Source organism: Caretta caretta, chromosome 7 (genome assembly GCF_965140235.1).
Source record: "Caretta caretta isolate rCarCar2 chromosome 7, rCarCar1.hap1, whole genome shotgun sequence".
In the NCBI taxonomy this organism is placed as follows: domain Eukaryota; kingdom Metazoa; phylum Chordata; order Testudines; family Cheloniidae; genus Caretta; species Caretta caretta.
In genome coordinates, this window is record NC_134212.1 from 73,215,924 (window position 1) to 73,234,398 (window position 18,475).

Consider the following 18,475-nt stretch of genomic DNA (forward strand, 5'->3'; position numbering starts at 1 on the left):
CCGTGGCTTAGTGCCCGGCTGGGGTTTGTGCTAGCCTTGGTTCTGGCCCGGCGCATTACTGTTACTGTTGTTGTTGAGCCATCGCCTGTTATCCCTGCCTCGCCTTCAGTAAGGCTATGGAGAGGCTGGTACTGGCATTGAGGGGGAGGCTGCAGCTTAAAGGGCTTCCTCTGGGTCGCCGGGGTGTGCATACCCAGCGACTTAAGCATAGCTCATGAGTCCTTGAGGCTGTGCAGCCTTGTGTCTGTCTGGTCCGAGAAGAGCCCGGATCCTTTGAAGGGGAGGTCTTGGAGTGTATTCTGGACCTTGGGCAGCAGGCCTGACTCCTGGAGCCACACCGAGCACCTCATGACCACCCCTAACGTGACTGTTCTAGCCGCCATGTCTGCCGAATCCAGGGAGGCCCGGAGAGAGGTCTTGGCTACTGTCTTGCCCTTGTCCATCAGGGCTGTGAACTGCTGTTGGGAGCCTTGAGGGAGGTTGTCCTTAAACTTCCCCACTGCCGACCAGGAGCTGAAATTGTGCCTGTTGAGGGTGGCCTGATGGTTCGCAATCCTCAACTGAAGGCCCCCCGGATGAGTACACCTTTCTGCCAAAAAGGTCCAGGCATTTCACCTCCTTAGCCTTAGGGGCGGTGGCCTGCTGTCCATGACACTCTCTTTCGTTTACCGCTGAGACCACTAGGGAGCATGGACTCGGGTGGCAGAACAGGAACACATAGCCCTTAGATGGGGCAAAATATTTACGCTTCACTCCTTTGGCCATTGGAGCGCTGGAGGCCGGGGTCTGCCATATGGTCTTATAGTTGGACTGAATGGTCTTAATGAGTGGGAACGCTATTCTGGATGGACCTTCGGGGCTCAAAATGTCCACCATGGAGTCCTCCTGCTCAATCGTCTCCTCGGCCTGCAACCCCAAGTTCTGGGCAACCCTGCGCAACAACTCCTGGTGGGCTCTATGGTCTATCGGTGGAGGGCTGGACACCTCTATACCCGCCACTGCCTCATCTGGGGATGACTAAGGGGTTAGCTGCTGCTCGACCCCCTCTGGTTGGTCCTCCTGCTCCCCTTATCCCGTGGAAGGGGCCCCCGGCTTGGGCCGGGCAGGGAGTCCATGGGACAGAACCGGACTCGGTGCCAGTCTCTCTGGTTTATCCTGGGGGGATGCTGGAGGCCTGGATACTGTAGCCTCTGGCACCGTCTGGCATCGGTGTGGGGACCGGGACTGCTACACCGAGTAACTTGCCCTGGACGGGGCCCCTTGGCACTCCTGATAGGCCCAGGGGGTCCAGAAGGGCCAAAAGCCTGGCAGCCCCCATTGTGGTTTCCAGCCTACCTGAGGGTCCCTGCTGTCCGGGGCCCGGTGCGGGTAGCTATAGCAGCTAGAGTTGGCGCCGGACTGCAGTGATGCCAATTGCAAAGGCCACGGCGGTGCCAACGATCTGCACTGGCGGGAGAATGAGCGGCTCCTGGCTGAGCGGGAGCAGGAGCAGTACCGGTATCCCCGGGACTGGGATCTGGACCGGTGCTGGCGTTCCCTGGACCAGGACCGTCTGTGGGAGTCCTCTGGAGAAGGCCATCTTGACGCCGCCCGGTGCTGGTCTCTGGGTGGTGCCGGAGAGCAGTGTGCCCTTTCCGGTGCTTCCTCACGCCGACCCACTCCCGGTGCCATGACCTCCTTCTGGGCCACTGGCAACTGTGAGTCCGCGGAGTCGGAGCTCGACCGGGACCAACTTCAGAAGCGGTGCCGGAACGGTGTCCTCGAGTGGCACACCATTGCTGGCTTACCCCTCAACAGCACGCGAGGCATGGGTGCTGGAGGGTTCTCCCCAAAAGAGAGGGGGCTCGCTGCTGACAGCTCGATGAGGCCCTTTGCAGCCTCAAAGGTGCCAGGCATGGAGGGCTGATCCGTTATGCCCTCGAGCCCATCGTCCGCACTGATGCTCGGTGGCACTTGTGCTGCTGGGACTGCCGGTATCAGAGCCAGTACTGCGGCCTTCCCACTCTTATCGGCGCTCAGGGTCTTGGGAGGCATTGGCCCCCTGTGCGGGGAACAACTGCGCCTTCCTTTCGGCTGCGCTGGGGGCCTCACCGGGGAGGACCAAGCGGTGCCAGGGCCTAGTCTGGCGGTCTGTGGCCGACAGTTTACGGTGCTTAGCCGGTGCTGGGTCTCTCAACGGCTCCGGGGCACTATGCACCGAGGAAGCCTGAGCCAGCGTTGGGCACTCCGGGCCCGGTGGCTGCAATGCGGCCTCCATCAACAGCTATTTAAACGAAAGTCTCTTTCTTTCCTTGTTCTTGGCTTAAACGCCTTGCAAATCCTACACCGTTCAGTTTGATGCCCGTCCCTCACGCAACAGACACGAGTCGTGCATGCGGCGTGCACACACCTAATGTGGAATGGACGTGAACAAGCACTCAAAGAAGAACCTTCCTTGCTACAATTTAAGCCCACTGCTTCTTGTCTTATCCTCAGAGGTTAACAACAATAATTTTTCTTGCTCCTCCTTGAAACAATCTTTTATGTCCTTGAAAACTGTTATGCTCTCCTCCGCCCCCTCACCTCGTCTTCTCTTCTCCAGACTAAACAAAGGTAATTTTTTCAATCTTTCCTCATAAGTCATGTTTTCTAGACCTTTAATCATTTTTGTTGCTCTCCTCTAGACTTCTTCAATTTGTCCACAGTACTCCAGTTGAGGCCTTCTCAGAATAGAGCAGAGGAGAAAAATTACTTCTCATGTCTTGCTTACAACAATCCTGCTAAAACATCCCAGAATGATGTTCACTTTTTCTTGCAACAGTGTTATACTGTTGACTCATACTTTAACTTGTGATCCACTAAAACCTCCAGATTCCTTTCCGCAATATTGCTTCCTAGGTAGTCATTTCCCATTTTGTATATGTGCAACTGATAGTTCCTTCCTAACTGGAGTGCTTTGCATTTGTCCTTATTAATCTGCCTCCTATTTACTTCAGACCATTTCTCCAGATCATTTTGAATTTTAATCCTATCCTCCAACACACTTGCAACCTCTTCCAGCTTGGTATTGTCCACAAACTTTATCAGAGTACTCTTTATGACATTATCTAAATCATTGATGAAGTTCTTGAACGGAACCAGACCCAGGCCCAATCCCTGTGGGACCCCACTCGATCTGCCCTTCCAGCTTGACTGTGAACCCACTGATAACTCTCTGAGAACGGTTTTCCAACTAGTTATGCACCCACCTTACAGTAGCTCCATCTAGGTTTTATTTCCCTAGTTTGTTTATGAGGTCATATGAGACAGCATCAAAAGCATTACTATAGTCAAGATATACCACATCTACCACTTCCCCCCATCCACAAGGCTTGTTACTCTGCCAAAGAAAGCTATTAAGTTGGTTTGACACAATTTGTTCTTGACAAATCCATGCTGACTCTTACTTATCACCTTATCTTCCAGATGTTTACAAACTGATACCTTGATAATTTGCTCCATTATCTTTCCGGGTACTGAAGTTAAGCTGACTGGTTTCTAATTTCCCAGGTTGTCCTTATTCCCCTTCTTACAGACTGGCACTATATTTGCTCTGTTCCAGTCCTCTGGAAGCTCTCCCATCTTCCATGACTTCTCAAAAATAATCACTAATGGCTCAAATATCTCCTCACTCAGCTCCTTGAGTATTCTAGGATGTATTTAATCTGGCCCTGGTGACTTAAAGACATCTATCTTATCTAAGTAATTTTTAACTTGTTCTTTACCTATTTGAGCCTCAGATACTACTTCATTTTCACTGGTGTTCACTATGTTAGACATCCAATCGCCACTAAACTATTTGGTAAGAACTGAAATAAAGTCATTTAGCATTTCTGCCATTTCCACATTTCTGTTATTGTCTTTCCCTCTCTCGTTCAGTAACAGGCTTACCCTGTTCTTGGTCTTCCTTATGCTTCTAACGTATCTGCAGAATGTTTTCTTGTTGCCTTTTATCTCTCTCGCTAGTTTAATCTTGTTTTGTGCCTTGGCCTTTCTAATTTTGTCCCGACATGTTTGTGGTTGTTTAGGTCAAATTACAAAGGATGAATATAGTTTCCACTTTTTGTAGGACTCCTTTTTGAGTTTCAGATCATTGAAGATCTACTGGTTAAGCCAGTGTGCTCTCTTGCCATACTTCCTACCTTCCCTATGCACTGAAATAGTTTGCTCTTGTGCACTTAATAATGTCTCTTTGAAAAACTGCCAACTCTCTTGAACCTTTTTGTCACCGTAGACTTGCTCCCCATGGGATCTTACCTACCAACTCCCTGAGTTTGCTAAAGTCTGCCTTCTTGAAATCCATTGTCTTTATTGTGCAGTTGTCCATCCTACCATTCCTTACAATCATGAACTCTTATCATTTCATGATCACTTTCATCTAAGCTGCCTTCCATTTTCAAATTCTCAACCAGTTCCTCCCTATTTGTCAAAATCAAAATAGAAGAGCCTCTCCTCAGTTGCCTTCCCCACCTTCTGAAATTAAAAAAAATGCACCAATGCATTCCAAGAACTTGTTGGATAATCTGTGCCCTGCTGTATTATTTTCCCAAAAGATGTCTGTGTAGTTGAAGTCCCCATCACCACCAAATCCTGTTGTCACACATTGTATCATATGATAAATTTTGTACAAGTTATGCGTTGTGAGGTATCATTTGAAAACCTGGGTGGATAAAAATCAACGATTTTAAAAAAATTGGATTTTTTTTATTTAAATCCAATTTTTTTTTATAAAATGCTTTTTGAGGAAAAAACCTACATAAAGACAGTGTTAATTAAGATACATTATAGCTCAAAGATTTCTCATCATGGAATATGGATTATAAATTCTGATTCCATAGTATGAGACACTATATTCACGTAATGTTTAAGAAAAGTTTTGTTAATGAGTTCCAATAGTTCATGGATTAGGGACCCAATTTTATGGGGTTCCAGGGGCTTCTGTATAGATTATTTAGGTTAATCTTTCTATCTACTGTGACAGACCCAGACCAGTGGGATACAGGAGTCTGGTAGAAGGCAAATATATTGGCCACTGGATGAACAGTTTTCTGTTCCCTGAGTGACCAGAGCAGGGGCTGCCCTAGAGCTATCAGGAACCTGCCAGAACCAATTAAGACAGGCAAGCTAATCAAGACACCTGGAGCCAATTAAGAACTTTCTAGATTCAATTATGGCAGGCAGGCTAATCAGGACACCTGGTTTAAAGAGGACCTCCCATCAGTTAGTAGGGGGGCGCACCAGGAGCAGGGAGTGAGAAGGCGTGCTGCTGGAGGAGTGAAGAGTTCAAGCATGACCAGGCTTCAGGAGGAAGATCCTGCAGTGAGGATAAAGAAGGTGCTGGGGGGAAGGCAATGGGGAAGTAGCCCAGGGAGTTGTAGGTGTCACGCAGCTGATATAGGGAACATTGTGGACAGCTGCTATCCACAGGGCCCTGGGCTGGAACTTGGTATAGAGGGTGGGCCCGGGTTCCCCTTCCATCCCCCCAACTCCTGATTGGACACAGGAGGAGTTGACCTGGTCTGTGAGAAACACCAGAGGGTGGGACACAGAGACTGCGGGAATTGTTCTCCTTTTCCCCCATGCTGGCCAGTGATGAGATTAGCTGAGTGGACAGCAGATTTGAGCCACTAGCAAGAGTGGCCAAACGGAGGGCTGCCTGAGGCAAGCAAATCTGCCAATAAGTGCAGGACCCACCGAGACAGAGGAGGAACTATGTCACACTACCCAATGGGACTCAGTGCTCAGTCTAGAAGAGATCATCAGAGATGCTTAGTTTTGCAGTTCTCAGACTGTGGATTTGTGTCTCCAGAGATAACATGCTTGTTAACAGCAACAAGGTTTTAAAATAAATAAATAAATATATAGAGGTGAGAAATAATAAACTTCAACCCTATTGTCCCTCTGCAAATTTGTGTACACAGAGTCAATCCCTTACCGCTCTCTAAAAGTGCAAAATTTCAAAAAGTTCAATGAATAGAAGATTGTTGGGGGTGGAACAGAACTAAAATATTTCATTTAACTATTTTAGTTAAAAACAATTTTAACAAAAACAAACCTGATTTTAAAAAACTTGAATGTTTAAATAAATTCAAAAATTCATATGCTTATTTTGTTAAAATATTATATGTTTGCTGTTGAAGAAAAAAATCCAGAATACCTAACATTGTTGTTTTAGTTAAATAAAACAATTTAAATGTCTGTCTGGTGATGTTCTCCTAATACAGCAGGGCAAGAAAATCCTCCAAATATTAATGATTAACCTGTTGAATTGGAGATAGTTCACCTCCCAATGACTTCGTAAATACCTGCTTCAATTACCTTTGGTAAATAAAATAACCAAACAATCATTCATTTTTTGATACAGCAGTAAAACTAACATGAAAAGTTTTCAAAATAAATCACTTTAAAATGTATAGCGTGTACCTTCTAAAAATTAAACCTATATCTACCTCTGAGTTGTGAAGAATACCTATTAAGGTTAAAACAACCAACAAGAAAGCACTTTTATGCAGAAATCCATGATTAAATAGAGTCTTCCTGACTAGTGATTTAAATCAAATTCACCCTGCATCTGTCTGTAATCAACACAGTTCTGCCACATGTAAGTGGGTTGAAGCTGTTGCGCAGTCAGTTTTCCTCCCGTAAAGGCATTACTACAAGAAGTGCTGGAGTAATGAAGAAGCTCCGTGAAAGGGGGTTCTTTCACTCTCCACTACCAAGAAGGAAATGACTGGACTGATCAGACGGCAGCATTTATACTGTGTGAACACTGAGTACCACACCACGATAGGGGACCTTGCTTCTGCCCTATCCTGCTACCGCAGCCTTAGGGGACAACATTCTTTAACAGCTATGGTAGTTCTGCCAGTTAGGTAAGACCCAGAAGTGAGAATTCTGGAAGACTGTATCTCGAAAGCAATTTGTAACCCACCCACCCTCCCCCCAAAACCTTCCAGAGAAATTTTACTATGGGAAAAATGTGGCATGCAAAATGAGAAGTGGAATAGTTTGATTTTGGTGAAGTTAGGAGGTGGAGAAGAAAAATTAGTTGTAAATCAGGCTTAGAACTGAGCTTGAGTTTTAATAGCTACTATGGAGGGTCCAGAAGACCTCCAAAATACTCCTTTAAAGGTACATCTCTTTGCAAAGAGTTGCTTACCAATGTATAGCTGGTAAACAATTTGACTTTTTTAAATGGCATGTTTAATGTAACAGCTCATACAAAACAACTTCATTCCATATTTATGATTTCATAAAGTTCGTAATTCAGCATGACTTCCCATTTATTTATTTTACAGTCTATAGAGATATGGGAAGTTCAAAGCTTGGCTGTATGCATCCTAACTGAGAGAAAAATATCACAGTTTAGTAATGTGTATTCTGGGACCTGGGCTTTGGGAAGTATGCAAATGTGAACTTTCTGGCAAGGAAGAACGAGTCACCTAACAAGAGAGTGGTCTGGCACAGAAATAACTATTTCTGATCCAAAGGAACTTTAGCATCAAATATGTCTTTGAATGGAATCAATGACACCATACTAAAGACCTGCTAAACAGTTGTGTCTGATCTGATTACAAGACAGAAAAAATTGACAAGGCAAGATGTTGTGTAGAGGGGAACTCAACACAAAATGCCTAAGAAACTTTCAGGATACCCTTTATTCCCGATAGTCAAAGAAGAAGCAGCAGAAACTATGTCAGCACATCAGTCTTAAATTATAGTTTATAAAAGATTCGGGCTTACACAGTTTAAACAGCTGGTTTGGCGAAATCATCTTTATTTCAGAACAGTGTATCCACACAGGGAGTTTTACCAGTATAACTATGGTAGAATCATTATTCTGACATAACTATGCTGGTCAATTATAGACAAACGCTTAGAATCTAATAATCTAACCACTAAGAATAAAAAGGATCCTTTTCTGGTTGTTTTTAATTTTTTCTCTCCTGTTGCTCTGAACAGGAATAATGGTCAGGAAAACCTTCCTACAGTTTCACAGGCCAGTTCCTACTGGCTGACTGGGTCTTCAGAGAGGTCACACCCTGCCGATCTTGATTGACAGGTTTGGTTTCTGCCTTCAAAGAACTGCAAGAAGAAGTCAGACCCATTGTAATGAGTCTCTGGACCTTCCCTGTGAACAACAGCTGACTGAATTTTTTATGAAGTTACTTTCATTTAAAGATTATTTTTGTATGTTGAAACACAGATTCTGAAAAGCATCTGCTACAACAAAACTGAAATCTACCAGTTTTCTACCTAATACCAAGGTTGAGGACAGCAATGATTTAACATACACTGTTATGTGGATTTTGCTCTAGGTAACATGCTTATATGTCAGCACGTTCCCTTTTAAAAACATCTTCAGCTTCTTGGAGTGTAAAAAAGTGTTAATTATTTCACTGCTTTCTGAAGTCTGACAAATTTAGCATAACATCCCCCTTCCAGTGACATCTCAAGTACCAGGCATGTGATCTCTGAAGACAGTCATATGGATAGCTGCCCTGTTCTTTTGGAGCAAGGATCAGCAGGTAAGAGTTAAACTTTCAACTTATTTTTTAAATTTTGTTTTAAAATTTAAATAGCCAAACTTAATTTTTTAAGAGGCGAATAAAAAGTGAATGATGTTCTTCTGTGCAAAATTTCAGCAGAGGGCACATTTTTATAACAATGGGAGAATGAGTGACAAAATACGACAGCACCTTTTCTAAAATCTTCAGTCTCTGCACTGTGAAATTGTGGAACTAGGGTTCTACTTCTTTGGTAATAAAACTATTCTAGTTAAGCCATATAGGAAATAGTTAATGTGCAAAAAAGGATGTCCGTCTTTAACAATCACATCAACAACTTCCTCTTTGGGGTTTCCTTGCTTTAAACAGCACTGTAAGCTGAAATCTGCAGTGGTCAAAAGACTCTCCTCCCCGCAAGAACCCATGGGTTTATTTTTATAGTGGCAACTCCTGGATTCCCTAGTCTAGTCAGGGGGGCGCCGCCGCAAGGGGCTCAGGGCTTCCCCTCGGTGGCTGTGGCGGGACTTCACTTGGCTGCAGCGCAGACTCCTTTTCTCTGTCCCCTCCCCAGCACTGGGCCAGCAGGCTTCTCCCAGATCCCGCCCTGCTGGCCCCTCCCCTCCACCCATTCACTCCTCAGCCGGTTGGCTGAGGGCTCCGGCTCCACCCCCCATCCCGCCCCCAAGGAGCCCGGAGCAGTGCAAACCATCACTGGTGGAGCGAAGCTGAGTCTCTCTGACCCTCCCTGCCCGCACCCTTCAGTCTCTGGCAGGGGCAGGGCTCCTCGGGGCCAGGAGAGACACTTTATCTCCATGTGAAGTGACATGTGAGTGAGCGGGGGAGAGGGAGCCCATGGGGCCAGGCTGGGGGCGAGGGGGAACAGAGCACTAGGGTATAGAATACTAGTACTCCAAAGTAGAGGGGAGGAGGGTGGGGAGTGGAACACCCACAGGGGGACACATCTCGAACAACTTCAGTTACTGCAAGGTGAATAACTTTCTCTTCTTCTTCTTCTTCGAATGCTGTCCCTGTGGGTGCTCCACTCTAGGTGAATGTGTAGCAGTACCCACCATGCTCGGTGGGACTTTGAAGATGCGGCAGTGACTACTGTAGACAGTACTATATGGCCTACTATGGTGTCTGTCGTGGTATCTTGCGTGATAGCAGAGAGTTTGGCAAACGTGTTCAGAGGACCATGTAGCCGCTTTAGAGATGTCAGGAAAGGGTACGTTATGTAGAAAGGCAATGGATGTCGACATAGCTCGAGTGGAATGAGTTCTAATGCCTTCGGGTGGTTGAATATAGTGAGTACTGTAACAGCATCTGATGCAGTTAGAGATCCACTTGGACAGACGTTGCTTAGAGATAGCCGCACCTTTCGATCTTTCGGTAATGGAGACAAAGAGTCGTGGGGACTTACGGAGTGGCTTAGTCCTGTCTAAATAAAAGGCAATTGCTCGCCTGACATCGAGAGTATGCAGGATTGCCTCTTTCAGAGTCTCGTGAGGTTTAGATAGAAAATAGGTACGTATATTGGTTGGTTAAGGTAGAAGGTGGATACCACCTTAGGGAGAAATTTAGGATGTGGTCTCAGAGTGACTCTGTCTTTGGAGAAGGTTGTGTAGGGAGGATAGGCCATCAGGGCGCTTATTTCACCAACTCTCCTTGCTGATGTTATTGCAATTAAGAAAGCTACCTTCATGGACATATGAAGAAGAGACAAGGTAGCCAAGGGCTCGAGTGGAGGGGTTTCATGAGACCGTGAAGAACGAGGTTAAGATTCCATGTAGTTGCCATTGGGTAAATTTCAGGGTAGAGATTTTGTAGGCCTGTGAGAAATCGTTTTATGGTGGGAGAGTCCATGGATGATGGGAGGACATGCGGATTAGGTAAGGATACTACGACTGTTTGGACCAAGCCGGGGCAATAAGTATGACCCGCGCATTATTGTCTATGATCTTCCGAAGAACCCTGTGTAGCAGAGGGATTGGTGGGAAGGCATACAGAAGAGAGTTGTTCCATGGGATGAGGAACACATCTCCTAGGGATGCAGTCCTGAGTCCCACTCTGGAGCAAAACAGGCAATATTTTCAATTCTGGGTTGTGGCAAAGAGGTCTATTGATGGGTTGCCCCAGAGGGAGAAGAGCTGTTGAAATACTGCGGGGTGCAGTTCCCATTTGCGTTCTGTCAAGAAGTGCCTGCTGAGTGCATCGGCAGTAGTATTGTGGCAGCCAGGTAGTTATGAGGCAATGATTTGTATTTGATGTTGTGTGCACCAATTCCATAGTCAGATGGCTTCCACGCATAGGGAATGTGATCGGGCTCTCCCTAGTCTGTTGATGTAAACCATACATGCTATGTTGTCTGTTAAGACCTGAAAAGATTTGTTCTTTATGAGAGGAAGAAAGTGAAGGCATGCTCGTCGCACTGCTCTGAGCTCTAAGAGATTTATGTGTAGGCGCGTCTCTGATGTGGACCATTGGCCTTGTGCCCTGTGTCCTCCTAGATGCACTCCCCAGCCGATTAGGGAAATGTCTGTGGTGAGCATGAGCGTTGGGGATAGTTGCTGGAAGGGAACACCCATGCAGAAGTTTTCTGGTCTTGTCCACCAGTGTAGGGAAGCTAGAACACTGGGAGGAGGAGTTAGCAGCATCCCTAAGGTGTGTCTGTTGGCTTTGAAGTTGGAGTTGAGCCAGCCCTGAAGACATCTTATTTATAGCCTGGCATGCTGGACCACAAAATTGGTGGTTGCCATGTAACCAAGGAGCTGTAGGCAGATTCTTGCCTGTGTCCTGGGACCAACAGAGAGTGTGCATATCAGCTGTGATAGTGAGGAATCAGTGATTTGGGAGTGAGGCTCTGCTTCAGATTGAGTCCAGATGAGCTCCAATTAACTCCATCTGTTGTGTAGGTGTCAGGGTGGATTTCTGGAAGTTTATTTGGAGGCCTAGGCTGTGAAAGAGGGAGATGGCGAAATGGGTAGCTTGAAGTGTCTCGCCATAGAAGTTGCCCTTGATGAGGCAATCGTCCAGGTAGGGAAAAAGCGTGATTCCATGTCTGTGGAGGTGAACCACGACCATGGCTAGAGTCTTGGAAAAGACTCAGTGCTGTGGAGAGTCCAAAAGGAAGAACTCTGTATTGAAAATGGTCGTGACCGATTGTGAATCATAGGAAGTGTCTGTGAGCTGGATGAATTGGTATATGAAAATAAGCGTTCTCTAGGTAGGGGGCTGTGAACCTGTCCCCTTGATCCAGTGCAGGAATTACTGTGCCCAGTGTGATCATCTTGAATTTTTGTATCCTCATGAATTTATTCAGTCGGCATAGGTCCAGTATAGGCCTCCATCCCCCGGTCTTTTTCTGAATCAGAAAGTAATAGGAGTAGAACCCTTTCCCTTGATCTTGTGTTGGCAGTTTCCACTGTGCCTAGTTGTAGAAGGTAAGCCACTTCTACGCGAAGTAAGTGCTCGTGAGAGGGGTCCCTGAAAAGGGACAGGAAAGGGGGAACGGTAGGATATAAAGGGGATAGAGTAACCGGACTGAACTCTTTCAAAGACCCAGCGGTCCTGTGTAATCCACTGCCAGGCATGTTGGAAACTCTGGGGCTGTGGCCAAACGGGCAAGCAGGCGGTGGATTCAAGGGGGTGTCCTGCAGACCCTTGACCAATATTTCAAAATTGTTGTTTATTCCCCAGTGGGTGGGAGGTGGCTGCTTGAGCTTGATTTTGTCTGTGCTAAGGGGGTGTAGTGCGACTCCTAGTTATGGCGTATGATTTGGGTTGAGGCTTATAATGCTGTTGTGTGTGTGGTCTTTGGTAGGGTTGGTATTGTTGTCTCCTGGGAAAAGATGGGTGAATGCCAGGGTGCGCAGTGTTGCTCTAGAATCTTTCATGGTGTGGAGGAGTTCATCAGGTTTTTTGGAGAAAAGTTTATCCTTATCAAAGGGGAGGTCCTCCACTTTGGTCTTCAGATCTTTAGGGATGCCAGATGCAGAGAGCCATGAAGATCTGCATTTAACCACAGTAGTTGCAGTAGCAGAGCTGCTTGTAGGGCCGTTCTGGAAATTAATTGGCCCTCAACCAGGATTGATTTAAAGTCTGATCTCATATCCTCTGGAATGTAGGAGGCAAATTCGAAAAGTTTATTGTAGAGTGGAGGACGTGTAAAACCTTGCGACTGAAGACGTCAAGGCGTTTAAGGTCCTTGTATTGCGGCTGTTTTGTCCGTTGTGCAACTACATCTATGACAAGAGAGTTCGGTTGTGGATGAGAAAATAGGAAGTCAGCATCCTTAGTGGGAACATAGTATTTACGTTCAGCCTTTTGCAAGTTGGTAATAAAGAAGCTGGAGTTTGCCAGAGTGTGTCAGCTGGCTCCAAGAGTGCCTCATTTATGGGGAGCGCGATCTTTGAGGGCACAGAGGGTTGAAGGATTCTGAGGAGCCTATGTTGTGTTTCCTGAACCTCTTCTAAGGGGATGTCTTGACTGAGTGTCACCCTCTTGAAAAGTTCTTGAAATTGTTTACAGTCGTCCATGTTCTGTGGAGGCGGAGGGAAGAGGGTTCCGTCTGGAGCCGATGGAGAGCCAAGGGTCAGTAAGTTAGGATATGGTCCACAGCTCATGTTCTCAGGAGGGGTTCAGGCACCCTAGAAGTGGATGGAGCTGGAGATAGAGGCACAGAAGGAGGTAGTGGTTCGGTAGAAGAGGTCTGAGGGTGAGTGGTAGGAGGATGTGGCCAAGGGTACCACTGAGGCCAAGGCATAAGGTAGGAGAACCCAGTGCTGTCTACGGAGGGGTACAGTAGGGAAACTAAGACTGGTGGTTGTGAGCCGTGACTTGAGGCGGAAAAGATTCCGGTGGAGGAGGAGAAGCAGGTGGGGAGAACTCCGCCTTCTGGTACATCAGGTTCGCTATCAGTAAAGGTAGCCAGTTCAGGTGCGGAGAGCGGCTGTTCAAAAAATGAGCCCTGTGTATCCAGGAGCAGGGAGTTAGGCTCAGGTGGTACTGAGGTCATCTTGAGTGAGAAACTGTTGCTCCTGCTCCCTGGGCTGTGCTTAGCTTGAACTGTGCTCTAGCGCATTGTCAATTGAAAGCCTCACTGGTGCCTCAGGGCGTGTGGAGGAGCCCTGCAGGGGGTCCACTGCTGGTGCTGGAGGCAGGTTTGATGCCAACGTTCTTCCCAGCACCGAGGCAGAGCGCGCAGTCAGCACCACAGCTATTTTTAGCCTGGAGGGGGTTGGTGCCAAAGTTCTTGTCGGCAGCGGAGCAGAGCACGCAACCTGCACAGCAGCTATTTTTAGCCCAGAGGGGGTCGGTGCTGATGTTCTTGTCGGCATCTGATCAGAGCACGTGGTCCGCACCGTGGCTATTTTTAGCACTCAAGTGCTCGGTGCCGCAGAAGCCTTCCCGGCACGGGAGGTCAGGTTCCTGCCTCTGCAGAAGCCGCGGTTGAGGTGTTATGACAGCCTGAGACACCTGCCTTCTGCGCTGTCAATACAGAGGGTAAAGATCTCGCAGGAGATCCTTTACCCTTGTTAAAGTCTCTCCTCGGAGACTGTTGGGCTTCAGCTCACTTGTTTAGATAAAGCAAAAACAAGTTTATTAACTACAAAGGACAGATTTTAAGTGATTGTAAGTGAAAGCAAACAGATCAAAGCAGATTACCTAGCAAATAAACAAAAATGCAAACTAAACTTAATAAACTAAATAGATTTAATATGAATATCAGATTCTCAACCTAAAAGATTATACAAGCAGGCTGTAGATTCTTAAGGGGCAAGCTGCACTTGGGGGTTCCAAGCTGCAAAGCCAGCTGTTTTATTCACAGGCTAAAAATCCCTTTAGCCTGGGTTCAGCACTTCCCCCAGTTCAGTCTTCGCTGCTCAGGTGTTTCCAGGAGTCTTCCTGGGTGGGGAGTGAAGAACACCAGATGATGTCACTCCCTGCCCCAGACAGCCTTTGCATATGGTGGGAACCTTTTGTTCCCAAAACTTGGTTCCCAGCCTGGTCCATGGAAAAACACTGACATCCCAAGATGGGAGTCCAGAGACATGTGGTCTCATCACATGTTCCTGCAGAGTCACAGCAGCCATCACTTGGAGGCTTTCTGTAGCGCTCTCAGGAAGACTCCCCAGGTAGGAGACAAGCCTCCCCCCAAAGGCCCTCTGTTTTTTTCCCAATGACCCACTGCCCTGAACAGGCCCTTCCCCACCCACCATCCAGATTGAAAGCATCCTGTCCAGTGGGCACCACCCAGGTGCAACTATACCTGAAATACAGATACATAGTCAATATTCATAACCTCAGATACAAAGAAGATACACACATACAAATAGGACAATCACATTCAGCAAATCACAACCTCTCCAACGACACCCTGCACGACTTATCTTGCATAAAATACATCATAATTATATCTTAATCAGATCACAACAATATAACTGCGAAGAACTTGGGGTGCGTGTCACGCCTACCACTATTAAAAAAAACCCTGAAAAACCTATATTAACCTAACTATATAAAAGAGTAGCAAAGTCATAATGTGTGCAGAGAATCAGACAGGGGGAGCTCTCTCACCACCAAAGGAATTCAGAAGAAAGTGAGGGACAGCAGAGACCTCTCTGCCCTTGATGCCCTCAGGTCGGACGGCACAGGGGCATCCAGGGCACAGGCACCAGTCATCTACTTTGACTTTCTGCACATTGCAGGCCACAGAACCTCACCCTCCCACTCCTGTAATAGACCCCCTAACCTCTGGCTCAGTTACTGAAGTCCTCAAATCATGATTTGAAGACTTCAAGTTACAGAGAAGACCCATCACATGGAGAACTACAAAATAATTTTCCCTTTACATCTAATTCCATCTTCGGAGGGCTCTTACTCATGAAGAATAAGCAGCTCAAGTGACATCTAAAAATAAAACTGAGCCATCCATATGACATCAAGTAGTGATTGATGTGCGTCTGGCAAGAAGCTGCTAACCTGTTTACATATATGCACTAAATAATAGCAGTCAAACTGTCTAGAGTCCTGTTAACTGCACAGCTGTTTGGAAAAGCTATAATCAATGCAGTGGTACTGGAGCAGTCTGTAGACTTAGGAAAGAACTCTACTCGGGTATGCCCTGTGTATGTTTGTGAACTCCTCTGCAACCTGCATTTTCCACTGAATGCATCCAATGAAGTGAGCTGTAGCTCACGAAAGCTTATGCTCAAATAAATCTGTTAGTCTCTAAGGTGCCACAAGTTCTCCTTTTCTTTTTTCATAAAACTACAATTTTCCAGGTTTTTGGTTTTGAATGAAAGCTCAAATTTTGAAGAAACTGATGGTATAGGTCTCCTCCTCTCAATAGAAGATTTCTCCTTGCCCATTTCTGGATGGACATATAGCACATCTTCTCTTACATGTGCTCTGAAACGTAACAGAAACACTGATGTACATGCACAGTACTTAATTTCCAAAGGCTTACAGCTTGCGCAAATGAAAAGCAGTTCCCCTGCTTCAACAAGGCCATGAACTACCACTCAATAAGTATTTCTATGCTAAACTGCAACTTCCAGATTTCAGCCATCAAGGCTGTAGTAACAGATCACTCAAAGTAAGGGTTGTGAAGTGCTGCAAATAGAGTACAAGCAGCCCTCCTGGTTCCCAGTCGTTTACATATTCCCTTAGGCTAGGGAGCTTTTTCCACAAGGAAAGCAACAAGAAGATCCTATTTACCAAGGCTTCAGAGTAACAGCCGTGTTAGTCTGTATTCGCAAGCTGTAGCTCACGAAAGCTTATGCTCAAATAAATTGGTTAGTCTTTAAGGTGCCACAAGTACTCCTATTTACCAACACACCCTAGTTTCCCAAAACACTTAGAAGTGCTAATTTGGAGCTCTCAGGGTAAGTAGTGATGCGCATATGTAATTAACTTAGCAGAAAACTACTGCATATGTTCAGAACATGATTTTCACACTTTCATAATTTGTACCGTGGATAGTCATCAGCAATTCTGCGTACTTCTTTGGACAGTTTGAGGCTGACTGATCACTTGTCCACAGTAACATCTATACATGCCCATGATATCAGATCCAAAAAGAAAATACAAGTTATCCACATTTGCGTAAGGAAATATAAATAAAGTCATCCCTTTTATGCAGACATGATATCAATCACAATTAGTGAGACTCACTCATGCACACTGAGAAAGAGAGATAGAAAAGACTTAACATTTAAATCAATTTAAACACTCATTACTAAATTTACTCCCTCACAATCTTCTAACACAAACATGCAACTGATTAGCCACACAATCTTTACTCTCGTAAAAGAACAGTACTGTACATTCAGATATTTGAACAGGACCCATATCATAAAACCACTGGAATTTACAGCCACTCCAAATGAAAGATTATTAAAAAAAAAATGAGATTATTTAAATGAATATGAATTTACCTTGAATATGAAGACTGATGAACAGATAGGCTCCTAGTAATCTGACGTATAGTTTCAGTTGAGTCATGGTTCACTTTTAATCCTTCCCGTGCACTGTCACCCTTAGCAACTGGTCCTGCTGCTTGACAAATTTTAAACTTGGTTTGTTCAGTGAAGCCTAATGAGATTTGGTGGCTGACAGTAGTGATGATTTAATAAATATTCCAACTTGTCTCCTGAAAGAAAGTGAAATTAAGGTGTTAAGCAAATGTTTAAAATTCCTCCAAGCCTTCTGAAAGATGAAAAAAAAAGGCAGAAAATGTTTTCAGTGGACACAATACAACTAGCCTACTGAATACATTCATTAAGATGCATTAGCCCCAACATAAATGCTAGTTTTAATGATCATAAGATTTACTATTCAAGCTACATGACAAAATACTTGGGAATACAACATGTGGTTCAAATGCATATCAAGATTATTAGCCCACAACAGATGACTGTAATTCAGGCTCACATATTGGTATCATGCTGTTGAATACATTAGTGTGTAAATCGTGTTTTAAAATGGTTATATTGACACCTATTATAATTTATTCCTATTATATTACTAAACTGTGAGCAAGAACTTTTATCTATAATTTTCCAGGTCTCTACTGCAACAAAATCACAGTACATTCTGCCATCACACTTGAGAAAAAGCATAAAGAGCGGCCAGCATGTCAATGAAAAATATAATTTCATGGCAAGGAAGTCAACTTAACCATTTATTTTTACTACTATAACAAGTTAGGCGTACTGTACAAGACTACTTAAAAAGTTAATCTTAAAAATATATTTAGTGAGTTTAATTTTACATTCAGGCTCTAAGAAACATCTAATGTAGTATCTGTGCCCTCTTTTTGAAAAAGATGCTGCATTCCAGCATGCAACACCAGTGAAATCAATTATTAATATGCTCTCTAACCCCATCTTAGAACATTAGTATCTTCCTGGCTTCCAATGAGCAGTTTTGTGCGGACAGTAAGCCTCCACTGAAAAATCATGGCTGTTACATGGATGTGCACTTGGCTAAAAAGTTTTAAAAAATTATAATCTGTTCATTCATTGAAAAGAAATAGGCAAGACTGTCAAATTTAAAAGTCACCTTTTCAGGACCACAGTAGACAAGTATCATGGTTAAATTAAAATTCAGCAGTAGTAGTCACATTATTCCCTAATGAAGTTTTTATGGTGATTAGTTAAAGGAAGCATAATTAGGTCTCAAAGGACTAAAAAGCAACTCGGACACCTAAGCAGTTAACCAAGACAAAGGAGATTTTGTATTAAGATGAACAGAACACTGATTTTGCCTTTCTTTGGCCTCTTGTTTCAGTGGGCTTGAACTCTATGACCCCTGTCAGCCTGGCGCTATTCTTGAGTGCAAAAATTTCTATTTGTTCAAGGATGTGCTGCAATTACCGTTGGTGACCACTTCCACCATAAATAACTCAATCAGTCTGTTGGTAGGACTCAAGAAGTTTTCATTTTAAT

At 45.0% G+C, this 18,475-nt stretch overlaps 1 protein-coding gene across 3 annotated transcripts in view; it reads right to left on the minus strand.

Moving 5' to 3' along the window:
* BMPR1A (bone morphogenetic protein receptor type 1A) overlaps nucleotides 1-18,475 on the minus strand; it is a 177,104-nt gene that overhangs the window by 75,009 nt on the left and 83,620 nt on the right. For all 3 annotated transcript variants that reach the window (XM_048856774.2, XM_048856776.2, XM_048856777.2), the window contains one exon: nucleotides 16,964-17,178. In XM_048856774.2, coding sequence (XP_048712731.2) covers nucleotides 16,964-17,030 — 67 coding nt within the window. In that variant the 5' untranslated portion in view covers nucleotides 17,031-17,178. The remainder of the gene's footprint in view (nucleotides 1-16,963; nucleotides 17,179-18,475) is intronic.